The sequence below is a fragment of the Ixodes scapularis genome, unplaced genomic scaffold, assembly GCF_016920785.2.
Source record: "Ixodes scapularis isolate PalLabHiFi unplaced genomic scaffold, ASM1692078v2 PGA_scaffold2__306_contigs__length_199485367, whole genome shotgun sequence".
NCBI lineage: Eukaryota > Metazoa > Arthropoda > Arachnida > Ixodida > Ixodidae > Ixodes > Ixodes scapularis.
In genome coordinates, this window is record NW_024609857.1 from 180,616,538 (window position 1) to 180,641,823 (window position 25,286).

A 25,286-nucleotide genomic window follows, 5' to 3' on the forward strand; every position below is an offset into this window, starting at 1 on the left:
CCGTTACAGACGCAGACTAGTATGAAGACGTATACGCGCTGAGAACGATAAGAATAGCGTACCTCTACTGCGATCTAAACGACGATTTCTTGGACGACTTTTAGAAAAACCTCTATGGCGACGTCATAGACGGCGTCTAGGGCGACTTCAAGGAAAACCTCAATGACGACGTCGATGACGAAGTTAATGTCGTTAGGTCTTCGAAGATGGTGCGAATGCGAAGGAGTGTGAGAATCTGTGCTGAAATTGTCTACTGTGCATATATACTGCACATTAGGAGGCCAGAAAGGACAAGAAATCTGGGGCAATGCTCCACGACATTGTCCAGGTTACAGCGTGCCAGCGAATTCAGTTCCCAAAGACAGTCCCGAAAGTGGAGGGACACCCAACAGAGATAGACGCAAATAGATTTTCCCTGGTCATTCAGTATGGAAGAAAAACACTTGCGGAAGCAATAAAATAACAAAGCAACGTAATTAAATAAAAAAAAACTGGATTTAATGACAATAAAGATTAATCTTCATTTATCATGCTTCGCTTGATGCACACACACAAACACGTGCGCTCACGCAGACGCAAACACACACACACACGCGCGCACACACTCACACAAACAAGCATACACGCCCGCACGCACGAACATGCTCCCACTCACATACACGCAAGAACACATGCACACACTCGCACGCACACACAAACGAACACGCACGCAAGCATGCAAATACAAGAGTGTCCAAACACACACACACGCGCGCGCAATAGGTTCGGGCTTGGCCAGTCCTGGCTAGAAAGTGAACAGCCTACAATAATGTCCCGTGTGCGAAGAGTTGAATCCATATAAAAAAAGATGCACGTTGCGCGTCTAATGTCGCAGAGTGATTGTTTTATTTGGCACCACGTTTCACGACGTTGCAACTGTGCTAACTTCGCTATGTTGCCATGGCGCTTTGACGCAGACTTGCTGAAGACACACCTGTTGAGAAGGCAGAAAACGAGTGGCTTAGTATTTTCAGAAACGCAACACCCTTAAACTATATTGACGGAATTAGGTTATAAAACATCCACATCTAACAAGCCAATTGAGAAATCTTACAATTAGTCGAGTGCCAAGACATACAAATGTGATCTAGACACCTCAAATAAAACATGATTACACCTTGTAGTGCGTAATAGCACTTTCACAGCCTCAGCGTGTGAAAGAAATCACAAATAATAAATTTCATATAAAATAGCAAGGATGCGTGAGGTTGTTTTATATTAATGCTGTATTTAAAATTATTAATCAGGCGACATTTTGCGCCAGAGGACGTATTCCCTTGACCAATTTATGGGGTTCTAACGAGACCCAAGAGCATTCGGATGGAACCAATCACACATTCCGTGAGTGACATTTAAGCAGCCTAATGTGTGACAATAGCTTCTAAAGCTCGACTAATAATTAAAAAAAAAATTCTTCTAGTATACCTCCAAAAAGCACACTTATATTGGAACTGGATTAGCAGCCTTCTTTTGCACATCTTTCCAATTCAGAGGAAGACCTCGGAATATGAGGACTGCGTACTTGGGATACACGTTTCACTCCAGAAAAAATAGTAAGGACAGGTTTTACGTAAAGTCCTCACTACTACCGAATAATAACAGTTTTACATATTTCGAATGACAGGATGCGCCGAAGTTTGGTTGTCCTCGACTTTGAATTAAAAAAAAAAAAGGTGTAAAGTGCAATCTAACGTTGTGCAGTACTGGATTATTGGTCGTTTTTAAAGGCCGATGTGCGTGCTGCAGACAATCCGACTTTCATGGAATGGTCATATAGACGTTGTTGTTTTAGAAGCCGAAAGAAAGCTAACTCGTTTCAACAACATTTAAATTATTCACATCCCTTCTTAAAAGAAATAGCTTATTCAAAATGATTTATACCAATGTTAGAATACGGGTGTGTCCCCCGGGACCCCGCTCAAATTGCTTTGACTGACAACTAGACAAAAATTAAAAATAGGGATGTTCGATCTTTTCTTGGAAGGTACGGTTGGAAAAATAGGTGTACTAGCTTAAAAAATTATATAATTGGGAATTACTTTACGCTTAATGGAACAAATAGTACAATTGAAGTTTTCATTTTAGATAATAAAAAACAAAGCTGGCATTAACTGCGAAACCCACATAAAATAAGCGTGATAAATTTCTAGACGAAACAAGCACGCTCGTAAACTGAATGAGTAACGTGCCATGACCAAATTCATGCCGATTCATTTTTTTTAAATAATTGTGTAGTGGAATCGGTAATCTCAAGATAAGTGGGCTATGATAACGGAGACGTTTTCTTTTTGTTCTTATATCGATAACCATTTCGTGCTATAACCTCCTCGGGTGCTGCAGGAAAACCTTCAAATAAAATATAATAAAAAAGGTGTAGTAAATTGTTTTAGGAACGTATAATAGTACCAAGTAACTTGTTTATAAAATAAATTAAGGAAGGTTTGTCTCCATACACATTGTCTGTATAAATGCAACTGTCAAAAATATTACATCCAATCAAATTTGCAATTATGTGAATACATAACACTCTTCAAAGTAGAATAACGTCTAGGTGCTTAAAGTTTCAAATCTTAGTACAGGATTCACCAAAATAATTCATTTTTGCACAGACTACCAAGACCCACACAAAACGGGGTAATTTTGCTAAATAATATGTATAAAAACAGTTTTACCTAGCACGTAACCATACATGGTGATTACTTAAAAACCTAACCATACATGAAGTCTTTAACTATCTATAAATATTCCCGCAAACTTCAGTTGAAGAGAAAACACGGCACCACACGTTGAAGAAATAAAAACATATATATATATATATATATATATATATATATATATATATATATATATATATATATATATATATATAGTGCAGTCAATCTTGATCTTTGGCCCAATGTCGCGCCGACTTCTTTGTGGCGGTCAGGAGTGCGACGGGATATTACAGAGGGTCCGACGCGTGCACATCCGTGAGCGATATGAAGGTGAACAGCCTTCTTGTTTTTGGCGCTCCTGCAAGTTTTGGAACAAGCTCTGTTCCAGAAGAGGGCGAGAACGCAAAGTTTAGAACCTCAAGCCACGTACCATTTGAATCGTTGAGAGTTAATATAGCTTTAGGGAGCCGTAAAACAGGGAAGAAACCAGGCAATGTGTTCACCTTCATATTGCCGGCGGGTGTACACTTTCGAACCTAAGGCGTCCACACCGCTAGGGGTGGATCCCGCAGTATGGATGGGTTGTCTGATTCAGATGATTTGAGTGAGATATATTATCATAACAAAGTAAGTGTTTCTAAAGGGGCAGGTATTCACACGGGGGTCAAATTCCTCCTTGCCGTCTTCGGAATTCGCATCACGTGGTAACAGCGTTACGCCTTTGCGAGGAGCCGCCCTGACGTAGAAATCCCCAAAAAATGGGGAGCGTTTGCTGACTCTTTTTAAATATGCCTTAATGTGGAATTTCTTCGCAATTGGCGGTATTTTGTTCACGTGTCTGGCAAATTTACAGAGTTTGCTCTGCGCGATACCGGCGGTGGCATCGAGATCGCCTAACTTATTGTGCCTTGCGTTGTTGCGTATGTCGTCCGAGGCAGGCGAAGAAGTCTTTGATATTTATCAACGCCGTCCTCAAGCCGCTCCTCATACAACTGGTTTTCGATTCCACGTTCTTTGTGCTGCATACACTCATTCAAAAAGCGTCTTTTTTTAGCAGGAAACAGTTTGTTGTTTTTTGCACCTAGCAGCGATGCTGCCATCACCGTGTATCGCCATTCTACGTACGCCTATATTTTCTACTCTTGTCAGCGCGCACCGAGTGTTCTTGTCGAGAGGGCAGTCGCGTCTGATAGCACTAACATTTCTCTAGGCTCTTTGCCGTTCTTATGAATACTTGCGTCCAGGCTAGCATGGCTGCCGCTGGTTCCGGCGATCGCTGACGTCACGCAGATCTCTCCCCAAAACCATGTGAAGACCCCTTAACACTCATTGCCTGTCTCAATTATGCACATCCCTTTCTTTTAAGAGCTCTCCATTCGATTCCCTTTATCCGATCTGCAAGTGCTATGTTGGCCAATTTATATTTCTGAGCCGCTCTGAGGTGCGTTTACCGCTATTGTATAATGTGATGCTCTCCCGCGAAGTTTCTTGTGACAGCCAAGAGGTTCTCGTTTCCTTTTCCGAGGGGAGTGGTGTTTGAGGGTATTTACGAACTGGAGCTCAGAGCAAATGAAGCTACAGATCGCGCTGCACAGCCCAGGGATCCTGGGTTCAATACTTATCCCTTCCCCTTTCGGTCTGGATGGATGTCATACCAGAGAGATGTGCAGTATGACTGCTGCCGCTACGTAAAGCCTGTTGAAGATTCCAGGCTAGCATTGGCTACTGAACCGGTTAAGTTTACCACTTACAACGGAAACAGCAGGCGACCATTTGGGGCTGTCTGGACATACGCGCAACAAAATTATTTCTTGATGAATCTTTTTTTTATCTATTCGGTATTTTTTTATCCTGAATTTTCTTTCTTCATATTTTTCGCGTCACCTCATGTTCAATTTTTATGGAATCGTTGACGAAGGGTATTTTTTGGAGCCACTGAAACCCCATTTTTATAATCTTGGAACCAGCCTAAGATTTTCTTTAGACGTCATCTTCATAACTCTAAACTGCCTAACTGCGTATATAAGAAGAAAAAAAAACTTTAGACATTTGGATTTGAAGCTTCCGCGCGTGACATTGGCATTGATGGCAAAGTATTACACACTTTGCCACAACGCTTTCCCTCTCTTATGTCTTAGCGAATTAATTGAAATTTAAACATCGAATATTTAAGTTCAGACGTGCACTGGTAGGGTCTTCGAGACAAGATGCTGCTAAAGCAGTTTCACGGGTAGAGGAGCCCGTTAGACGGGCATCGTGAATGCTAGAAAGGTTGTTAAACTTTCTATTATTTTCTCCTTCACATAGATGGCGTGCGCGTGTGCTCGCGAAGCGCGTGCTGATTTTTCTTCATGCATATCATATCTCAGCTTTCCGCAAGCGGACGACAATTTTTTAAAGAGTTTAATCTCTTTTTTTTTATCTTTCAGCACTGCTTCGCAATCGCTTCCAGATCTGAATTGTTATTTTGATAGCCCAACTGCCGAGATGCGCATGAACAGTGCCGCAGTGACGCTCGTGCTGACACTGGCAGTTTAATATCATTCAGCGTTTGTCAACGATGATGATCTTGTATCAGTGTCTGCATATACTGTAAGGTTGTCTAAAATTTGAACTGGCATGATAATATTAATAATTAAATTTGACTTCTGTGGGCACCGCGCTGCAACACATTTGTCTTGTTCACCTACCCTTGGAGCTTATATTCAGGGTACGGTTCTATTTCGTAAGTCTAATCGGCATCAGTTCAACTAAAGGTGAGAAGAGAAAACAGCCCACCTGATGCGGTCCACACGGCATTCCATCCGGCGCTCCTTCTGAGGTATTATTAAGCTGTTTCACATAATCCGGGCAACAACTTGTTTTACATATATCCATGGTATTTGAACGTTCATTCCTTGCTGCTGGCTTGATAAATAAAAACAAAATAAAAACTGGGTAACATGCATCTTTCAATCAATGTCGTCGTGCGAACACTGATTGCGCTGGTTCGACTCAGTATTTTGAGATATTTAAAAATAAGTCACGTAAATTGGTAACTTTAGGTTATATTTTCAGTGACGAAGGATGTTGTAGCTTGAGTCATGTACTCGCAGCGCCATGTACGTGTGTTCATTAGTTTGCACGGAGCCGTTTACATAGTGTCTGAAGTGGGAATGGCAAGCGTAGGCCGAGCAGGCTCGGACCTTCTCCGTTAGCGTCAGTTATACGCCGCCAGGGCTGGGGACAGATACTTCAAGAAGTACTCGGGAATACAAAGGCTGAAATACATAAGTTTTAAGGGCCAAAATGCGTATAGTAAGATGCATTTATCTTTTATGCAATGGAATATCTCTCAGATACTTCTGCAAAACCGGTATTCCGGAATACAGATACAGATACATATAGAAATACATTTGTTCCCGAAAAGTGCAGGGTGGTGAGGGTTTAGTTTGTGGCGAAGACGAATGAAACTTTATGCTTCTCCTGCTTTTTTTCTGCTATTTTCTGCTGTTACCCTTACGTCGAACTATTGATTTATCATTAATGCAGCTAAAAAAACATGTCCCCCTTGTTGAACCGCAGTTAGAGAACGGTAAAGACTGCGTACCAGGTTTGACAAAAGGTGTCTGCACAAAACGAACTCTGTTTGGCCGCGAGGGCACATCTCAAACTGTCGTATTATAAGCTTTTCTGTCACTTATAGTATGGGGAGAATGGAGAACAGGACCGTACTTTTTCTTCACTCAACTCCTTTAGAACGTTCTGTCTGCTAAATTGGAAAGAGTGGAGGGCTTTGTGAGAGGAGCTGATTTTGTTTTTTCCCGTAGCCTTTTTTTAAACCACAGCGTTTTTTCAATGTCATTGCCTGAAACGAATCCTGTTATAGGGCGGGTTCATATTATAAATTACGAAGCAACTCGCACCAAACAGATGTTTTTATCTTTAAAAGTTTACCTAAAAAGGGCAACAAATGTAACGAGATACCTAAGTCTGAAAACGTATAGCGATACAAGCAATATCTCTTAAATGTATTTGTCTACAGAGATACAAATACACTTTTTAAATGTATCTGAATACAGAGATAAAGATATCCCAGCCCTGTACGCCGCCCAGTGCAAAAACGGATACTTCCCATGGCTACGTCCCGTGCTGTCACGCCGCACAGATCTATGCGGAGCACAAGTTTGTCTGCTTCTTTTGCAAGGGCTGTGGAGACGTCAAAAACCCGAGCTCTGATTGGCTTTGCTTGAAGGATAGTAGATATACCTCAAAGCAGCTTGCTTCGAGGTCTATCCACTATCTTTCAATAAGCCAATCAGAGCTTGGTGTTTTTTTGACGTCACCGCAACTCCTGCTCAGAAAACAGACGACTTGCTTTCCGCATATAACCGCTGCTGCTACCTCCTATACCCTTGGACACACCAGGAACAGCCTGGAAGATCTGTGAAAGTTAGTTCCAACAATTATCGGCGGTGACCCACCCCACAACGCAGCTGAAATATGTTTAAGCAGCAACTTTGATTATGACGTTAAAAGAACAGGCGAGAAAACATATAACACGTTTACGGTCGACGTAGAGATGCACGGCGTCAAGCTCATAAGAACAAAGTCGTGGAGGATTTCAGACCAGCTTCGAACCACGGGCATCAAAATTACGGTTTGGAACACAGAACCAAAAAAAAATGAAAGGAATTTAGTGCACGACCATGGTACTATGAGACCTTGTAAAGTATCGAGAATTCGGAGAGACGGAAGGTACCATTCTTTAAAGCCGAGTAACACTTGGAAATTGACGCTTGAAACTTAAGATCATATATATCACGGAAACCTCAACGCACAGAAAAACAGTACAAAACTGCAAATTCCGCAAGCAATGTGAAGGGCAATGCAAGAAATCTAAGAAGCTTCGAAGGGGTGGACATCTAGCGCATTGGTAAATACAGAGGAAGTACTGCGGCCAATATGTACGTGCCAGCATTTCCGTTGAATATACGCAGCCCTAGACAAAGGCTACATGGCTGCAGCAAGTTCACCCGCTTTGACAGAGCGTGTAGGATTAAAAATCAACCAAGGAGCACGACGGGCCCGAAGCTGCACCAACTAAGCGAATAGCCGGATAATGTTAAGAAGTATCGCTATCAGTGAGCACAACTGCTAAAGCAAGTGGATGGATAGTCAGAGTCGACAAAAAAGGTACGATAAAGAAGTGCAAGTTATGCACTTGAGCGACTTACTCAGTCGTCGCAGCGAACCAACTTCAAAAGATTATTGGGAAGGATTGTCAAATGTAAAACGTCGAGCTGTTTTGGGATTTTAAAAGAACGTTTCCGCGAGAATCTGCCTTCGCGTTCCTGGTAACCAATATGCAATCGATACATAAATTTTGTGGTGGAGGATGTCGTCCGAACCACGCTCAGCGATGATGTTTCGAAACGTCTGGGACCGTTGTGGAGGTGGAAACATTAGACAAACAGCTGTATGAAGCTGCTGAGTGTCAGGTTTAGGGGAGGTGAAAGACGTCACCTACCACCTGAAGGTCCAGACAGGTGCCCAAAATATCGTGAAGGTGTCCATACTTGTTGCTATCATGTTGCAGGAAAAGGTGAGACCAAAGCTCGATCAAATAAAGGCGAACTAACACACCGTTAACGCAGTGAAATCTACAGAATGATCAAGCTGCATGGTCGTAGTAAAAATAATATATTTAGAGTGGCCAGACCTTAACAAAGCTGTATGAGGGAATACTACCGAATTCGAACCCTAGTACATGTCGAGCAAAACCTGAGTAGGGGTGAAATATTTATCGACACATTGCGCTTCGTCGGGGGTTAGCGGCATAAAACTATAGAAAATGTGAGATAAAAAATTTTTAGATCAGTATTTTGTAGGGGAGGTACATGTTTCTGAGAATGATATTTGTTAATTCTATAGCGCCTAAACTGTTTCAGCGTGCAATGTACCAAATATTGCAAGATCTAGCTGGGTGTTTGTGGTTATGAAGAATATTTTGATATAGCGACAATGCAAAAGTAAGCTCAAGGATAATTATAAACGCTTGTTGGACAGACTTCAATGCTGTAACACGACAAGATGTCCTTTACTGCAGGAAAGCAACCGCTACTTAAGTTACATTTTGACTAACAAGAAGGTGGCTTAGGAATGTACATCTGCTCAGACATCTTTGCAGTACATGGCCTGACCGAAACCCTGTTCAGCGATAGATATACACCGTTTAACATTCACCTATCCAGATACTTCCTGAGAAAGATCGGTACTACTAACGTGCTGTCAAGCTCTTACCATCCTTGCTCAAACGGGAAGGTAAAGCGCACCGTGCAAGAAGAAAAAATCTTCCGAGTAAGTACCCCTACGGTGGGGTTAATTACTTCACCGGGTGGCACGAATGGACAAATAATCTCTTGAGACATCTACCTCAAGTCTCCCATTGAGCAGCTCCGGTTGCGTTGGAAATGAGACGGAGTATAATCTCTAATGCGGGGAACAGGTGGTATCGTACCGCAAGTTCGTCTGCTTCTTTTGCATTGGTTGTTGTGACGTCAGCGACGCAGACATCTGAATGGCTCCGCTTGAAGGATAGTGGGTATACCTCGAGGCTATTTACTTTGAGGTCTACCCATGCACTATCCTTCAATCAGAGCAAATCAGAACCCTGCGTCGTTCTGACGTCACCGCAACCCCAGCGAAAGAAGCAGACGACTAACTCTCCGCATTGTCTTTCTCTCCCGTCATGTTTTTGCTTGCGAGCAGGCGCCACATGACTGACAAGCAATGTAGAATACAGAAAAGGCCAGCGGTCTTATTTCATCAGATGAGCACCCCCTTTTAACCGTTTCAAAGATATCTCACTATGAGGTAGAAAGCATCCAATACAAAGTATTAAGGCGACTTTTTTTCGACATTTTTTCAGAATATTTTTTTAATGCCAGCGTAACGTCTTTTTGAGATACGGCAGGACTCCAAATGCTTTCTTTAAGATGTAAACTATGCTGAATACTCGATCTTTTTAAGATGCATTATCAGAACTCCAGGATGAATATGGTCATTCTCAACACCCCCAACCGAGACTCCACCCGAGCTAACAATGTGTGCAAAATCAAGTTTATTCGTGTTTCTTTTCTCACAAATCCAACACCACCGCTTTTCGCAAACGCACCGGCAAAGAAATCAAATCTTTTGCCAATTAACGTTTTTTTTTTCTCAGAAACTAACAACCGATTTTTTTTAAATGCTCAGTGTCTATTATAATTATTGTAATGCGATCTAAATTGTAATGACAACTATACTTTTGTAATTGTCTTACATCTTTACCTATACGCGCTTCCTTAACGTTTTTGTTTTGCTTTTAATAATGTATTACAGCACTTCCTTGTGTAATATCCGAAGACGTGTTCTCGAGGTATATAAACAAATATTAATACAACTATTTCAAGTGTCAAGGCCTATAATAAACAAAGGGTGCAAATTGATAATCTAGAATACACGAATTGCTGTCTTACCACAAATAGTGCATTATTCCCACTTCCTTGGGTAATTTCTTTGCATGGCTCCGTGCAGTTAAAAAATGTATATGGAGTTTTCTTTGAAGCGTTCACCGCTAACGACATGTTTAACATGTAGCATTGCGATTGCCTATCGGAAAAAAAATATTGATTAGCGCACGCTAGTAGATTTGATGATAAAGAGGAAATGGGCGACAGCAAAGATTTAACCATTACCAAACGACGAAAAATATATTATTTTTGGCGTATTATTATTATAATCATGCTCTGAACACATTTGAATATTTAAAAATATTCTGACCTCACAAAGCCAATGCACGAACTTTATTTTCCTATAACGTACACGCATGCGTGAACGTCCTGAATATCTTACTTATCTAAGAGTTTACACTCGTCAGTCTAGGTCTCCCGGCGTACTTTGTGATACATTTGAGTTTTGCATTAACAAAGATGTGCAGAGTTTGGCACAGGTTAAAAGATACATACTATATTGTATACATATGTATACTGTAATTTCGGATGTCAGATTAACTTCAGCTAAAATGTAGGTACATGTGCAATGAATAAACAAAAGCTTACATAAATCTTCAAGGTATTAACGTCGTCATTTGATGACGCCTTTGGCGTTTTTGCCATGTTTATACAAGATAGAATATATTCACATAAATTATGTATTAATACACAAATATTTCTTTTTATTCACAGTTCTTGTTTAGCTTGTAATTGAGAATGTGCTTCTTTGATATCTGAAGTTATTAAACGATAGGGAGCTCAATGGTCTTATTTAGCACTTAATAACTCTGACGACGTTTTAACTATTACGTATGTACAAAATATAACTTGCTCGAACCGTGAACTCGCTGGAAAGTCTCAAATCTACTTAGATGTATGTTTCACGTTTAGAGCAGGAGGTATTTAAGATTCCAATGTCTTCGTTTCAATGTGCATTTTAGCTTACAGAAATTGTTTTCCTTGAGAATTAAATTTAGTTACATGGATGCAGAAATATTCGAGAATTTATAAAATTTCCAAATATAATTATCTGTGAGAAGGAATCATTCTATCAATTTGTTTTCAGGAGTGATGCATTCATAACTTGATTGTAATTTTGAACAATGCCTAATGTTCTTGAACTGGTAAAAGCGAGCGAGTGAAACATGAATACTTAAAATCGAAAGCATAAAACACGGAGGAGAAGCACAGGACAACCATGTTCTTTCATTTAGAAACGACGTTTGTTTTGGGCAAGAAAATTGCACCCTAAACGAGACCCCAACTAAGCTAGGGTGAGAAGGGGGAAGGTAAACTGGGAGATGGAAAGGGTGAACAGGGGGGGAGGAAAAGGAAACTTGGGAGATGGAAAGGGAGAGGAAGAACCACGAGGCACGGCCAGAACTACTGTGATGTTGTGTATTTACGGGGAGTTGCGATATTTTTCAAGTTCAGGCCTAATGAATTTCATTTCCCGTCTTGATAAGGTTAGTGAGGCCGATGAAACGTTGTTTCCTGCAATCTGGACAAGAAAGCATTCGATGATTTCACGTCCGTAGCGGTTGCGATGTCCCCCTTTTGCCTTGGTTCCTGCAAAGTCAGGCTCGCATCGAATGAATTCGTTCGCGTGAACCGCGATCGGATGAATGGGGTTGTCAGTTCTTGAAGTGGCTTCGTTTTGGTTCTCTCGTAAGCGGTCATTTATACATCGGCCGGGTTTTCCTATCTACTCAGCTCCGCATTTGAGGGGGATGGAGCAAACGTTTTCTGTGCAGCAGGCCCGGAAAAGCGTGGTGTGCTTTTTTTCGCAAGCCGGCTTGGCTTTTTTTCGGTTGATCATGTTGCGCATGCTTGCCAATTTGAATCTACTTGAATTACAACCTTCATGACATAGCGTGAAGCAAGGTATCGCATATGATGGGAAGCATTATGAATGTATGGTATGCTGGCTATCCTTCGACTGAAAGACGTTTTGGTAGTTTCTTTTGGGGTAATAAGTTGGTGAAAAACGGACACACGACGTTCCACCGGATATCCGCAACTCAGGAGTCGTCGAGTTTGGCTAATCAGACTAACTGTTGCCGAGTGTTGGCAGGATTTCGTCTTAGCTGATGTGATTAACGTCTTGATGACACCTATTTGAACAGACTTTGAATGAGCACTTTCAAAAGGAAGCACTGGCTTTTCTGAAGGCTGCCTGAACGCCTAGCAAACGCCTTCGTTGGTTGTTTTCAATTGCAGGTCTAGAAATTGTAGTGCTTCCGAGGGTAGATTTTCCTGTTTTTTTAATTTTAGTTTGCCTCCTGCACCTTCGAACCAGGCCACGATTACCTCGACTTTATTGGCTGGAGGGTGAATAATCAATTAGTAATCAACGTAGCGGACTACGGTACATTCCGGGCTAGTGTTCTTGAGCTTTACCTGTATGGTTCTATCGACATAATACAGGTAGATTCCCTTAATATGGGTGCGAGGCAAGACAAAATTCACAGCCCAGATTGTTGTATCCAGATTTTTCCGTCGTGCTCGATTATTGTTGATTTTAGGTAGAGTTGCAGAAGCTCGAGAAAGTTGGAAAGTGACACTCCGGATGAGTTTTGGAAGCTACAGATTCCGTGTTCGATGACTGCTTCGTCGACGGATTCGAGAATAATTAAAATGTCCAGGTTGTAGTACACCGGTATTAAACGGTTCTAGGGCGTTGCTAAGCTCTTGAGAGTTTTTGATTCGAAAAGGCTGTAAGGGATGTAGGCCGGAAAGGCGTTTCTGGAGAAACGTGGCGAGGGGCTTCTGCCACCATCCTATCTCAGAAACTATTGTGCGGAGAGGGACGTTTGGCTTATGCGTCTTAGCGGCGAAGAATACAACCTTGTATGAAGAAAGACAAAGACTGAGCGCTGAGTCACAACTACATTTTTATAATCGTAACAGCGCAATATGGTGCTTCAGTTGTGAGTTAGCGCACTCTCTGTGTTTTTCTCATCCGGTCTCTGGTCCTTTGTGCTGTTTAAATTCTCAAATATATACCAAATTGCCCAAGCTTCAACTTTAAAACCTTCATAAATCTGCTATTTGAATCGCTAATTTATGCACAGTGATGATGCTATAGAAACAATTGTAGATTAACATTTTTTTTGTGAAACGGTTGAAATAGAAGCTGGTTAATAAGTCTGAAAAAGTTCAAATCAAAATGAGAGTATTACCCCATGCGTGTTTGAGTCCGGAATTCCCACGAAGTTTTGGTGCATTTTGAGAAGGTTGGATATTGGGTGCGTTCACCGTTTCTGCTCATCACATGACCATCGTCAGGGGTACATCCCTCTCTGTCCCTTTTATCGTCCCACTTAAATCCCAGCCTGTAAATAAACCACAGATATATACTTGCTATCATGCCGACTTCAGAAAATCGTATCATATATTGTAATTTATTTATATTGTAAAATAGTGCTAGTGATCCTTGCAGAGTTTAGAAAGTGGTACCCGTCGCGTTTAAGTTATGAGCGAGTTTTGCGGGGAGTTTATTGTTGAAACTTGTGAACCAAATGTATTATATCTCAACGTGAACACGGATAATAGTAGTGCTAAAATATGTACGATATAAACCGTCTATGGTAATAATGTCAGTTCAGTCTGGTGATTGTAGAGAGTAGTAGTTTTGACATGCTTCTCAATATTGTCACGAATGACAATGGATGATGCGGTGATAACTGAAGAAATTAAACGTTTAATGGGGCGACCTTGCGCCCGAAAATTAAAGGGTACAAACTATAATAACAGGGCGTCGCGGGCGTCGAAGTCAGCGTAACAGCAGAGTCGAACGCTGGGGCGAGACTGACTGCGGCTTTCCACGCGGAGCCCTTTTTGTGCACGCGTGGGCTTCTCGAAAAATCGACCGTGGAAGGTTCGCGCATAAAACATTCTGACCTCGAACATTCAACAGAGTTCTCAATTTTTCGAGAACAGTAAATTGCAACAATACATAAAAGACATTTCGCGACCAGGAATCGAACGCTGCCCTTCCGCGTAGAAGGCAAGCGTGATAACCGTTAGGCCACGGGCGAACCACCTTCTTGGTCACCTGCACTCACGGCAATATAATAAAGATAGTTCTACTTCAAATAAGAAATAAATTTCGAGCTTGTCGGTTCAATTCTTCATTCTAAATTTTCACATAGAGTGAATGATTCTTAACGTTGAGTAGGTCATTCAGGCGTCGTAATTCAAGTGTTACGTATTTTATTTCTAATTTTAATATCAACTAATCTTTTATGAAAACATCTAGGGCAAACTAAAAGTCAAGAACACGTAGTTATCTTAATAGTATTTATATGAGTTTTACGTCCCGTAAACTGAAGTAAAAACCGTCAAACTTTGTATTTTCTATTACCTTAATATTTATTTTACTCTTGACGCGAACATGTATTGTAGAGAAAGGTTTTATTTTATTGACGTGGTGCGACAGGCGATTACATATTTAAAATAATAATGATAAAATAATATTATGTTATATTTAAAGCACTCACACATCAATACAATTGTATTTGAATTGGCTGACATCTTCAGAACACTATAAGAAAGTCAATTCATAAATACGCTTTCTACTCACAAGTTAGCGATTTGTTGAACTGCAGCGGGAACACCCGAAAATGTCTTGCCGTCATCAGAGCCAAGTGCCACCCGCCGCTTCGAACACACCCCGTAGGCATAGGACGCGGCTGCCGGAAATACAGAGATGCAGAGCATTGTATACATCACAGCGAAGAAATCCCAGACTCAATATAGCAAGTAACCATAACGAACCATTCCAAAAACATCCCTTTTAAAAAACCAAGCAAGGTTAATCAATTTCCTATCATGCTCTCCGCATTACAAAGATACATTTTCAACACTAGCTTCTAGGCCAATAATCATTTTTCATTTGACGACACCGGTTTAGCGGGTGAACAAGAACTCAGGCTAGGTTTCCCGCCACGCTCAAAGATGCATTTTTTCTTTTTGTATTTAAAAACAAACAAGAACAAGGCTATGGGTCGTCAAAAGTTTTGCTATGCATCTCAGTCTGTCTTTTGTATTTTAAAAGTAATACGGGATAATACCTTGAGGTATTGTGATTTAATTTTTTTTTAATTTCTTTACTCGCAGGGTCCGAAGGCATTACCGAGAGGACTGGTTTAGATATTTAAAAACAATTACGAGCCATTCCACTCTGGGAAAATGTATGAGATGCGAAGCTGTTTAGCACATGACACTGGTGTGACATAAAAGTTTCAACAAGGACACGAACACATTTATCGTCTTGCTCGATGATCATCGTGACGAACGGTTAGCACACAGATGTCGAGGATTATCGCCGCCCCGAGGAGCCGGATGAAAATAGACACGCGTGATGGGATCGACACCCGGCGGGAGGAAAGATAAGTAGGCACGCAAGCACTTGGAACGACGACAAAGAGAGGGCGGTGCGTTTTTCTTTCTCGTTCTTTCCTCCTCCTCCCTGAGTTTGTTCATGGGTGACGTGACACGAAGCCGTGATGACATTTTTCCCGCTAAATTTACCGGGGAAAATAAATTGGTGTTGAGGTCAAACGACGTCATTTCATTTTCCCGCTAAATTAGCGGGAAATCGACGTCACGTGACAGGAAGTCGTGACGAAATTTGTTCTCCTAACTCTAGCGGGGAAACTGAATTGTTGAGGTTACGTGACGTTAATTTCCCCGCCAAATATAGCGGAAAAATTTATCCGCTAAATTTAGGGGGAAATTGACATCACGTGACACGAAGTCATGACGTCACTTGACGTCATGAAGTCGTGTCCGGCAACAAAAGGGATTGCCTGAAGCTGAGCAGGTTGGTTATTCATACTTGTAGGATATGCCAGCTGAACGAAGGAAGAATATACAAGACAGAGAGAGACACAAGGAACATACACGTGCACTCCGCTGGACTAACAACCATTTACTGAATAACATATTTTTCTTCGTCGACTTTCATTTAATGGAAAACTTATTTTCTTTGGTCGATTTTAATGGATGCAAGGTTTTTCTAACTGTTGTGGTGAATACGAGGGGCAAATATTTCATCTAGGCAATAATTAAAATCGACGAACTAAAAGAAGTTTTCTATTAAGTGAAAGTAGACGAAGAAAAAGATGTTATTCAGTAAATGGTTGTTAGTCCAGCGGAGTGCGTGTGTTTTTTTTTTTGTGACTCTTTCTGTCTTGCTATTTCTTCTTTCGTTCAGCTGGCATATCCTACAAGAACAAAAGTGACGTCACCAAGTCGTGACGACATTTTTGTTCCCACACACGAAAAATCCACGGGGCCCTAGCCATAAACATCTTCGCTGTACAAGGGCCACAGAAGAGGTCTCACAGCTTTTGAACAGAAAACCGACAATCCCATTTTTAAATTTTATTTATTGTTGATTTTAGAAGGTTGCGTCACTGCCTCACCAGTTTAAAAGTTATTCAAGAAAGAAATGTTAGCGGCGTTTGCAGGTAACAGAAAAAAGAATGCAGTAATACATTGCAGGGAGTCGCCAAGAAAACGCCGCCATGGCCGAATAGTTATCAGGCTTGGCTCTTAAGCAAAGGACCGAGGCTCGATTCCTGGGTACGGACGCTTTTTTTTTCTGTAAATGTTGCGTTCTGCTAAATTCTGGAACCATATTGATTGCTCGAGGTTTGAATGTTCTAGGCATCAAACATTCTATGCCGATTGTCGCGGAAGCCCACGCGTGTACATAGGGCTCCATGGCGAGCTGGAGTCAGTATCGCCTCAGCGCTCAGTCCTGCTGTTACGCCGAAATCAACGCCTGCGACGCTAGACTTTTTCTTTTTTGTTTTGGCGACATCAAACCTAGCATCCCCGGTGTCAGCAATATTATCGGTGAGGTTGTCCAGGGAGAGCTGAAGAGGCTGCTGCCTGATGCCACACGTCCTGCTTTGCTTTCCACCGCAGAAGTAACAAGAGAGGACGTTCAGCGAGCCATCTAAACAGATGCTTTCGTCGTCGTGGCCCAACAAGAAGAGCCAACGGTGACATACACCACCGTTGCCCGGCGTTCACCGTCTGCTGCCCCTCTATAGCAGGAGCCACTTCGAAGAGACGCCCCATCCCCGCAGTATCCTTGACGACAAGAAGATCGAGCGCACATGCGACATAAACCAGTTGTGCCAAGGAAGAACACTGTCTTGCGAACTTCTGACCGACGCCTTCGTGCTTAAACTGCGGTGAAGCTGGCCATGTATATTGGGTTCTTAGAGTGAAAGCAGACTTCAAGGGTTCGCGGCAAATGCTCCGTCCCAACGTACCGTGAGCGACCGAGGGATATTGAGGAGTTCCTTCGCCGGTCACCCTCACCTGGGCAAGCTCATTCCCGAGGAGGCCTCTCGCCGTCCCAGCGCCAACCCGTCAATCCGTCCCGTCTAGATAGCCGATCCCTCGTTTCTCGCCGGAAAAACTAAATGCGGCCACTCCTGGATGTGGCATTGTCGAAAACGACCGAAGTAAAAAGCCTCCAAGAACGCCGGAGCGCTCCCACTCTCGCGGCGCCGGGCATCGCAACGACGCTTCTGCGACGCTACCCAGCAACCTATACGTTATTATTGATGGCCACGACGCATTGTCAATCGTGGACACCTTAGCAGACTATTCAGTAATGACAGGGAGGCTTTCTCGCTGTCTGCGGAAAATTTTGACTCCCTGAAGTGGACCATAAAGTCTAATCGCAGGAGGTCACCTTATTACACCCGTCGGAATGTGCACTGCCCGATTCTACACTCTAAAAAAAAAGTTGGCCTCAAGGGACTAACGGCAGCATTTGGTCCTCTGAACTCCCAGTTGATCCCCGAAAGGACCATCTGGCTCAAGCTAGGTACCGTGCGCAAAAGCTGGGGACTAACTGCGTCGACTGGGACCAACCAATAGGCGTGCGCGAGCAAAAGCATCCATTAGTCCCCCTCAGACAGGGTGCATCTGTATGATTTAGTCCCCGAAGGCAAACGGAATGTTCGCCAGGAGGACGGATGCTATTTCGCTTGTGCTGGGGATCGGCGAGACTCAGCCCAGCACCGCTGAAAGTGTTGACAAAACTCGGACGAAACTGGCGAATTTGTTTAATGTGCCACGAACGTTAAGACATTACATGGTAGAGCTTCACGCGTTGTGTGAATGCGAGTGAACGAATGTGTTGACTCAACTTCACCCAACTATCTCGTCAAAAAGAATCTGTTGACATTCCACAAGTCCCACTTACGTAAATTGCCGTCGCGCACAAAATGTGCATTTATCCAAACGCAACACCTCCAAATACTAACACTCTTTTTTTTTAAATTAAACTTAACAGTTTGTAGAAGCCACGCTTTTAACACCGGAATCTCACAGTCAGAATAAATGGTCACTTCAATCGCTAAAACTCAGCATTCCCACCGGCGATATAAGCAGTAGTGCGATGCGACTGGATCGCATCGCAAAAAAAAATTAGATGGTCACACCGGCGTGTGCGATGAGCGAGTCCAACGCCTTCGTTGGCGAGTCGTTTCTCGAAAACTCTCGCTCCGAACGCCGTTGATTGGCTCAGCCGCTCCGTGACTAGATCGCATCGCAAAAAAGTCGGGTCTAGAAGCGACTGCTCAAATCGCGTCGCTTTTTGCCCGCGATGGTCGCTTTTGAAATGAAAGTTATCGCGCGACTACATCGCATCGCCGGTGGGAAAGCGCCTCCGTCTCTGCCTGACAAACCTTTCTGGGTAGTCCAATGTCGAACTCAAAATCCACAACTACACGCTTGATGCACGGCACGTTCCACTTAAAGAGCACATTCAGGGGCAGTATCCAGACGCCTTCATGCCATCGTCGTCGCTGTTTCCAAAACAATCCAGATGAACAACGAAGAACGAATCACGCCCGGAACGTCACACCTGGCAGCACCCTACTAATACAAAACAAATGCAAACTAAAAAAAAAAGCCACTCGAGAAAGCTGAAAATTCTGAAGAGAGAGAGAGAGAGAGAGAGAGAGAGAAAAGAAAGAAAAAAAAAGTGCTTGCTTGAGGTCACTCGACCGGCGTGTTGAAAGTGGCGACCTTCTCCCGTCCTTGGAGCTCTTCGGTGTCCTTGTGAGGTGAGTAGTGGGAGCGGGAAAAGAGACTATCTTCTGCGCGCACTGCCCCCTCTCCCGAATCCCCTACCCCGCATTCTTTGCTCCTTGTACACGGGGGGGGGGGGGGGGGGGGGGGGGGGCAGATGGGGTCCGTCGGGAAAATGGGAAGTGTCTTTGTTTGAAAAGAACCTGTTTTTATTAAGTTGAAAGTCGAAATATAGTCTTCGTCGGAGGCTGGTCGCCTTGTGTCGTCTCCGATCAAGGCGGGATCCGGTTTGGATTCGCGGTACTGAAGCACTGCACTTGATCTGTTCTGAAGTTACAAGTCAAGGGAACTCGATTAAGGTATGTCGAAGTGCTTCTGTTTATGGTGTATTTATTAACTGCGGCTTTAGAAAGTGTTTTATTTTGAGCGCGTTCTCTAGCTTGCAAAGCGCGCGTCATGCTGTATTCTTTTTGGCACCATGGTTGCTGATTTTGTTATGCAGCACAGAGACCTCATATTCAATCATATCGAGCGAAACGCCAGTTCTACCTATGGCTTATTTTTTGTGTGTGTATCTGTTGCAGACACACAAATGGTTAAGCAGGATCACTAGACCATAAACGCCTGTCCACACATGCAGCGGAGCGCTACAGGCATAGCGCTGACCTTGCGCTAAGCGCGTGCTGACGGGATCGGTCACCAGCTTTGTATCGCACCGACAAAACTCTTGCTCATGGCAGACGAAAAGTAGCTCATGACACATGAGCAGCGCTACATCAGCGCTTCGCTGCATGTGAGAACCGGCATTAATGGAGATATTTATTCGATTGTACACTAGACTTTCGCGTTGATGGCGGGAGATCGTGCCGTCACTTTGAAGCATAGTTCGAGCACGCACGCGCTGGGTCTGTAATTCGCAGCGAACGGTCTACTAAAATCTAATATTGCGCTGGTCTGCTGTCAACAGATCGCATGTTGGATGTGAACCATTGTATCACTTATGCAGCCTATTTGTTAATTTATTATGCATGTGTTACAACTTATATATCATATATTTGTCAAGCGATTGGGTATTTACGCTGTCCTTTTACTAATAATCCAAATTCCTCGCAAACAGGCAAGAAGCTGCTGGTGCCCCAATAAACGGTGCTGGGACCACGACCGGCTTGGACAGACGTCCCAGTGTCCAAGCCATCGTCGACGCAAGTGCACTCTTCGGAATTTGGCATTATCGTGGATTCTACCGCCCAGGAACTTCGACTTCAGTCATCCTTGAATGCGATGTGTATCTACGAGGCAATAAAGCTACGTTTAACCTGAACTCCACAATTTAGTTTCGGAGATTTGTGGCTCGGGACCAAATGTAAAGGATAAACCTTTAGTCCCAGAGGTCTAAATCCAAGGGCGCACCGTTTAGACCCAGGGGTCCAAGTGCAAGGGCCTAACAGTTGGTCCTCGGGTACACTTGAAACGGTGCAACAGTTAGTCCCAGGGGTCCAAGTGCAGGGGCCTAACAGTTCGTCCTCGGGGTTCAATTGAAACGGTGTAACAGTTGGTCCCGGGGGCCAAGTGCAAGGGCCTAACAGCTAGTCCTCGAGGTGTAACTGAAAGGGTGTAACAGTTAGTACCAACGGTGCTAGTGCGAGGGACTAATTGACGGGGCGCAACAGTTGCTCCGGTTACAGTTGCTCCCCTAGGGGACTAATGGTGGTGGCAGCGCATTTGGTCCCCCGAGGGACTAAGTCGCGCTCCTTTTTTTCTTAGAGTGTAGATTTACGGCCAGACCTGTCCTGTGAAATTCTTCGTTCTACAAGACTATGCTAGAGACGTTAATCTCGTCGGCATCGACTTCCTGCGTGAATACGGCTTCGCGATCAACATTGGAGAAAACAGATTGGCGCTGCTGAGTCCTGCTGAGCCTCCAGCGGAACCCCAAACAACGTCAGTCACCGTCTCAGTCGCTGCCGACTTGTGAACCTGCCGCGGCGATGAAGCGTCTTTGCACCCGTCGTGACCTATGGAGTTACCTGCGGCTAAGTAGTTCTGAACGGCAACATTTAATTGCTCCTGGGAAGAGACACAGACGCCGCAAGGGAGGTAACTTAACTTCAGGTTGGACACACCGCGGTCCTCGTGACGGCCGACAAGAAACGCAAAACCCCAAGAAAAGTTCCGCAGTGGGCCTTCGTGAAGGAACTCATGAACTCCTCCAAAATCGCCGCGATTGCTGAAGAATCCTCACCACAGCAGCAAGAGAGTACGCCTACCGGGCAGCTTGACATTGCCCCCAGGTGTCCAGTCCCGAAACGACGACAGCTGATTAAACTCCTCGCCGAATACAGCACTGATCTTCGGCGTCATCAAAGGTGCGCCAAACCGCGGTTGCGAGGCACCGGATCATTACTGAGGATGATCCTCTCCCCGTGCATCAATCGCCGTACAGGTTTTCCGTAAAAGAGAGGTCTTTCAGGAACAACTTCAAGAGGTGCTGAACGACGACATAATCCAGGCCTCAAGCAGTCCGTGGGCATCTCCACTCGTATTGGTTAGGAAGAAGGATGCAACACTTGGGCTCTGCGTGCACTACCGGCAGCTGAACGCTGTGACCAAGAAAGGCGTCTATCCACTCCCCTGCATAAACGACGCGCTAGACCCGCTGCGCCACTCTCGATACTGTTCATCGGTCGACCTGAAGAACGGATATCGGCAGATTGAATTCGACGAACGGGACCGAGAGAGGACAGCTTTCGTCCTGCCGGATGGACTGTACGAGTTCAAGTTGATGCCCTTCGGATTATGCACGGCGCCAGGAAGTTTTCAGACTGTCATGGACACCATACTAGCAGGACATAAATGGCAGATCTGTCTCGTCTACCTTGACGACGTTGTAGTGTTGTGTTCAAGCAGATTCGAAGAATACATGCGACAACTACGCGCTGTTCTGAAAGCCAAACAGACGGCAGATTCACACTCAACCCATCTAAGTGCCGGTTCGCCTATAAAGAACTGGAGTTCCTAGACCATGTGGTTAGCAACGAAGGCATTCAACCAAGTCCAGGAAGTCTCACGCCGTCGCCGCAGTTCCAGGGCCGACAGACAAGAAAGCCATTCGAATATTCCTTGGATTATGTGCGTGCTATCGGAGCTTCCTTCGGGATTTCGCAAGAATTTCCTCACAGGTTACAAACCTCATGAAGGACGCTAAGAATTTCGAATGGGCTGAGGAACTGCAGCGGGCGTTCGACGAGTTGAAGCAAAGACTCCGGATTCTTCTTGTTCTTGAACACTTGGATCAGAATGCGGAAACAAAGATTTACATGGACGCAAGCAAGGCAGCACTTCTCGGGCTATTGGTTCAATTTCAAGAAGGCACCGAGAAAAACATCGCCTACGGAAATCGGACACTGTCCAAGGCCAAAACAAAATTACTCCACGACTAGAAAATAATGTTTTGAGGTCGTCTTGGTAACTGTACAGGAACTTCTTTTCGCGTAGTCATGAATCATTGCTCGCTCTGGTGTCTAGAGAACCTTAGGGAACCGTCATGACGCCTCGCTCTATACAGTATCCGATTACAAGAATTCAATATGACTGTAGTCAACAAGTCAGGCCGCAAGCACAGCAACGCCGAGTGCATGTCCTGAGCCCCCGACGAAATACATTCCGCAGCAGCGACGACAATGACGACGAGTGCTTCCTAGGCGCAGTGAAAACCGACGACATGGCACGACGTCAACACGGCGATCCTGAGCTGCGCGCGCTAATCGAGCACCTCGAAAACGGGTGGGTACTACAGGTTGTCTTGAGAACCCTGCTTGCCTTCGTCATTCGTCAAGGTGTACTTTAGAAGGAGGACTTCGGAAAAAACAACTCACCGTGGCTCGTGGTAATCCTACCAACCTTAGAAAGGAGATCTCTCGAGCGTGCCATGAGGATCTGACGTGCGGCTACCTTGGCTACAGCCGTACGCTGGCCCGAATTCTCGAAAGGTATTACTGGCCCAACCTCCCGAGGACTGTTTCGTTTACCTCTACATACGATGGTGCCACGAGTGCCAGCGACTCAAGAAATCACTCATGCCGATTTCTCCCCCGACGGCGCCGTTCCAGCGATCGGAATTGATCTACTTGGTCCTTTTTCACCCTCGATGTTTGGAAACCGCTGTATATTCGTAGTCACCGATTAGCTAACCCAATACGACTAGGCAAAAGCCCTTCCGTTGGGAGCAACCGCGAAATTCGCCAATTGTTTCGTCGAATCGCTTGTACTTCGACATGGCGCTCCCCAAGTACTCATAACAGGTCGGGGGTCATCGTTCATGACGCAGCTGACCCAGGAGGTACTTCATCTGAGCCACATCGATCACCGTTAAACCATAGCATACTGTCCGCTGACGAACGGACTAACGTAGCGGCTCAACAAGGTTTCCTTCAGCCATTCGTCGCCTCATCATTTGCCATTCATGATAATATTGCGGATGGCGCATAATATATTTTTTGCGAGTAGTTGAATGGTTTTCTGCATCACTTGCTCGCAACCCTAGCGGCTGTAAAACGAAGGGGCTGAGGTCAGGCAGTTGCACGACGAGTTTAGGACAGTAACAGCTTTCTCCCCAACTTGAACCGAGAGACACAAAAGGATATTTTGTTTTTCGAGGCAATAACCGGAGGGTTGCGGGTCAGATTACTGAAGGTAGATCGGAATGGTGTCCCTAAGCGTCGGAAGTAACAGAACATGAATAATATTAATAATATTAAAACTAAAGAAAGCGTCTGGGAACAATCACCGGTAGCGATTCGTAGACCTAACAAAAAATATCAAAGTAGCGTGTAATGTGATACATGGAAGCACGGAAGTGGAATTTTCTTTTTCCTCAAACAAAGGTTTCCCTCTTCAGTTTTTCCTTCAATAAGCATTTTTATCTGCCTTATAAAGCTGGTAAAATATGATTTCCGGAAAAAAAGCTTCCAATAGCGCAGAGAATGCTAGCTTGTTTAGCCAAAACACGCGATCCACTTATATTTTTGTTTCCCCCGCATCTTGGACCATGTAACAATGGTTTCAATTGTGCTCGTTTGCGTTTCCAAAGTACAAAATAAACAAGCTAATTTTACTTCAAATCTATGATTCCACTAGTCAGTGTTTCTTTTCTCTTAATTCACTAAGACCTTGCAAAGACAAGGCCATAGTGAGGAAGGTTTTACGTCACCTATCGGAAACTAGCGCGGATCACAAACTGGATTTGCGTGCCGTGTGAGCGTTCAAATAAAATCCGGGTTCACTCAGCGAGCATACATGTCCCAGTCGTAAGCTGATGTAGCGCCCATTCTGCACCCCGTGCTGGCCTTTGACAGATAACCTAGAAAATCCAGCACCACCGTCTAGTTATGAAGAAGGTTCTGTCTTATGAAGATCCTCCCACTGCTGAGGGAGGTACTTCACAAGACATTTGAAATGCCCACTGGTGTGGGCACTTCAAATTTCGTTTATGCTGAAGATCTTTAAAAAATCGTAAGGCAGCGCATGCTCAGTGGCACTCGTAGACTCGGCATCGCGAGGTAATTAGCTTCTCACTCGGAGACTTTGGATATAAATGTTATTTGAAACGTGTCCGGGACAGGGGTATGATAGCCCTGCCCTACGGACATTTAAATGCTTTCCCACTAGTGGCATCTGTACAAGATATTTTCCAACCCACTCATAATATTTAGAAAAAAGTGTACTTAAAATCTAGATCACTTTAGTAGCCGCAGAAGGCGCCAGATAAAGCTAGTAAATTGATGATTAGCAAATGTATTACCTAACGTGTACAGATTATATTTTTAATTATTTTCTTCAGCAGGCACAATGCAATTCTAAATTTGTTGCCCGTCGTCAAATATGTCTTAGTAGCGGCATTCCGACAATTATTTTCTGCTCTACGTTTTTTTTAATGAAGTTAGGCTGCCCACTGTACATCATACCTAAAAGAAAAGAAAACAGACATACAAAACCTGCACTGTTGGGGAGACGC

General features: G+C 43.9%; 1 protein-coding gene across 1 annotated transcript in view; it reads right to left on the reverse strand.

The window, feature by feature from the left end:
* Positions 1 to 901: 901 nt before the first annotated feature.
* The window catches only part of LOC115326025, a 55,315-nt gene continuing 30,930 nt past the window's right edge, over positions 902 to 25,286 (reverse strand). Inside the window, exons 7-11 of the mRNA XM_029986755.2 lie at positions 14,793 to 14,901; positions 13,390 to 13,542; positions 10,193 to 10,325; positions 5,472 to 5,600; positions 902 to 973 (exon numbers count right to left, since the gene is read on the reverse strand). Coding sequence (XP_029842615.2) covers positions 902 to 973; positions 5,472 to 5,600; positions 10,193 to 10,325; positions 13,390 to 13,542; positions 14,793 to 14,901 — 596 coding nt within the window. The remainder of the gene's footprint in view (positions 974 to 5,471; positions 5,601 to 10,192; positions 10,326 to 13,389; positions 13,543 to 14,792; positions 14,902 to 25,286) is intronic.